General features: G+C 50.8%; 1 protein-coding gene across 1 annotated transcript in view; it reads right to left on the reverse strand.

Annotated features, from left to right (window-relative positions):
- Positions 1–1,254: 1,254 nt before the first annotated feature.
- LOC104165626 (somatostatin receptor type 4-like) overlaps positions 1,255–1,454 on the reverse strand; it is a 989-nt gene continuing 789 nt past the window's right edge. The window contains 2 exon segments of the mRNA XM_009705298.1: positions 1,255–1,451; position 1,454. The exon segment at position 1,454 is cut by the window's right edge and continues 443 nt beyond it. Of these exon segments, the coding sequence (XP_009703600.1) occupies positions 1,255–1,451; position 1,454 (198 nt within the window).

Genomic DNA, 1,454 nt, shown 5'->3' on the forward strand with positions numbered 1-1,454 from the left:
GTTGTACGAACCGTCGCTTTCCCGATGTAAATGGTTCGACCTCACTGTTTTATACGCGGTTGTAAATACTTATTTATTTATTGGAAATATACCCTACGCGATGCACAATCACATGGTGATTTTTGTGTGTAGACCAATAAAGCTTTTACAGTCTGGTTTCTAGACAACTACTAATGAAATATTCTTTCTCCCCTTCTCTAAAATGATTTGGGTTTCCTCGCTGAGCGCCGGCCCTTCTCGCAGCCGGAGCTCCAGAAGTCACACCGAAGAAAAAAATAAAAATAAAAAAATAAAAAATAAAAAAAGGAGCTGTGAGCTCTTAGCAGAACATCAGGCTGAAAACGTGCCCGGCCGGTTATTTCACCAGTGTGATTAAAACAGAAGGAATGAGCCATAAATAATGGAGAACAAGAATAACATTGAAAGGACAAAGTTAAACCCAAAGAAGTTGGAAATGGCTAACTGAACGCCGGTGCTATTCCCCAGCTGCGGTTTCTATGGGTATGTGTTCAAGTACCACGAGAGGTGATGGTTACCGGTGGCAAAGAGAGTGGGATTCGGTTCTCCTGCGTTTTCTGGTGGAAAATACAATTTTGGTCCTGTCTGTCCTAAAATCCCTTTGCCTGGGAGTTTGGAGGGGGGTACAGGGGAGGTTTATTGGTGGGACACTAAGTTTTTTTCCTTTCCTCATTAGCTGAAGGGAGGTTTGGGACTCCCTGGTACCTGGCAAGGCTCAGTTTGTGTAGTCTCAGTTCCTTTTTTTTTTTTTTACATAAGAGGAACCCCAAGGGCTCAAACTGATCCTGTGCCCCCAAGACCCTGCAGAGCTGATGTAGAAGTCCCGTCCCGTCCTACCCCTTCCCTCCGCTCTAGACGTAACGGGGCTGATGGCCTTTAGGATTTTTTCTCCGTCTTTCAGAGCGTATCTTGAGAAGGAACGGGAAATTTGTGTTTTATTAATTCTGGAGGGGCACGTGTCCCGTGGCGGGTCCCTGTTCACCGATGTGTTTTGAAATCCTCACCATCCCTGATCCCAGCGGAGGCTCCTTCCTCGGTGCCGAAGGTAACGGCGATAATTACAGGGTCGATGTATCACGGGCCGCTCTTATGGCTTTGTATTTTGTGGGACTGCACGGCGCAAAGTAAGGACCGGCGATGGGGAGCACAGCAGTTTGGCCCCTCTTTGGCCGGGGTCCCCTTTGCCTGTGCCTGGTGGGGACGCCTGTCCGGGGGTCGGTGAGGCCTGGGGGTACCCTAAAAAGTGGTGGTCTTTGTGAGAAGGGGTCCAGACTTGCAGCAGGGCTCGGGGTGCACAGGCTCCTGCTGGCAGGGCAAGGGTGGGCACATGCAACCCTTGCCCTTGTCGTCCCCCCGGGGAGGGGCACAGTAGTCAAGGGGCTCTTCCTCCTCCTCCTCCTCCTCGGCAGCGCCCTCCCCCGTGTGGCAGGCGCCCG

This window comes from Cariama cristata, unplaced genomic scaffold, assembly GCF_000690535.1.
Source record: "Cariama cristata isolate BGI_N322 unplaced genomic scaffold, ASM69053v1 scaffold25068, whole genome shotgun sequence".
Taxonomy (NCBI): domain Eukaryota; kingdom Metazoa; phylum Chordata; class Aves; order Cariamiformes; family Cariamidae; genus Cariama; species Cariama cristata.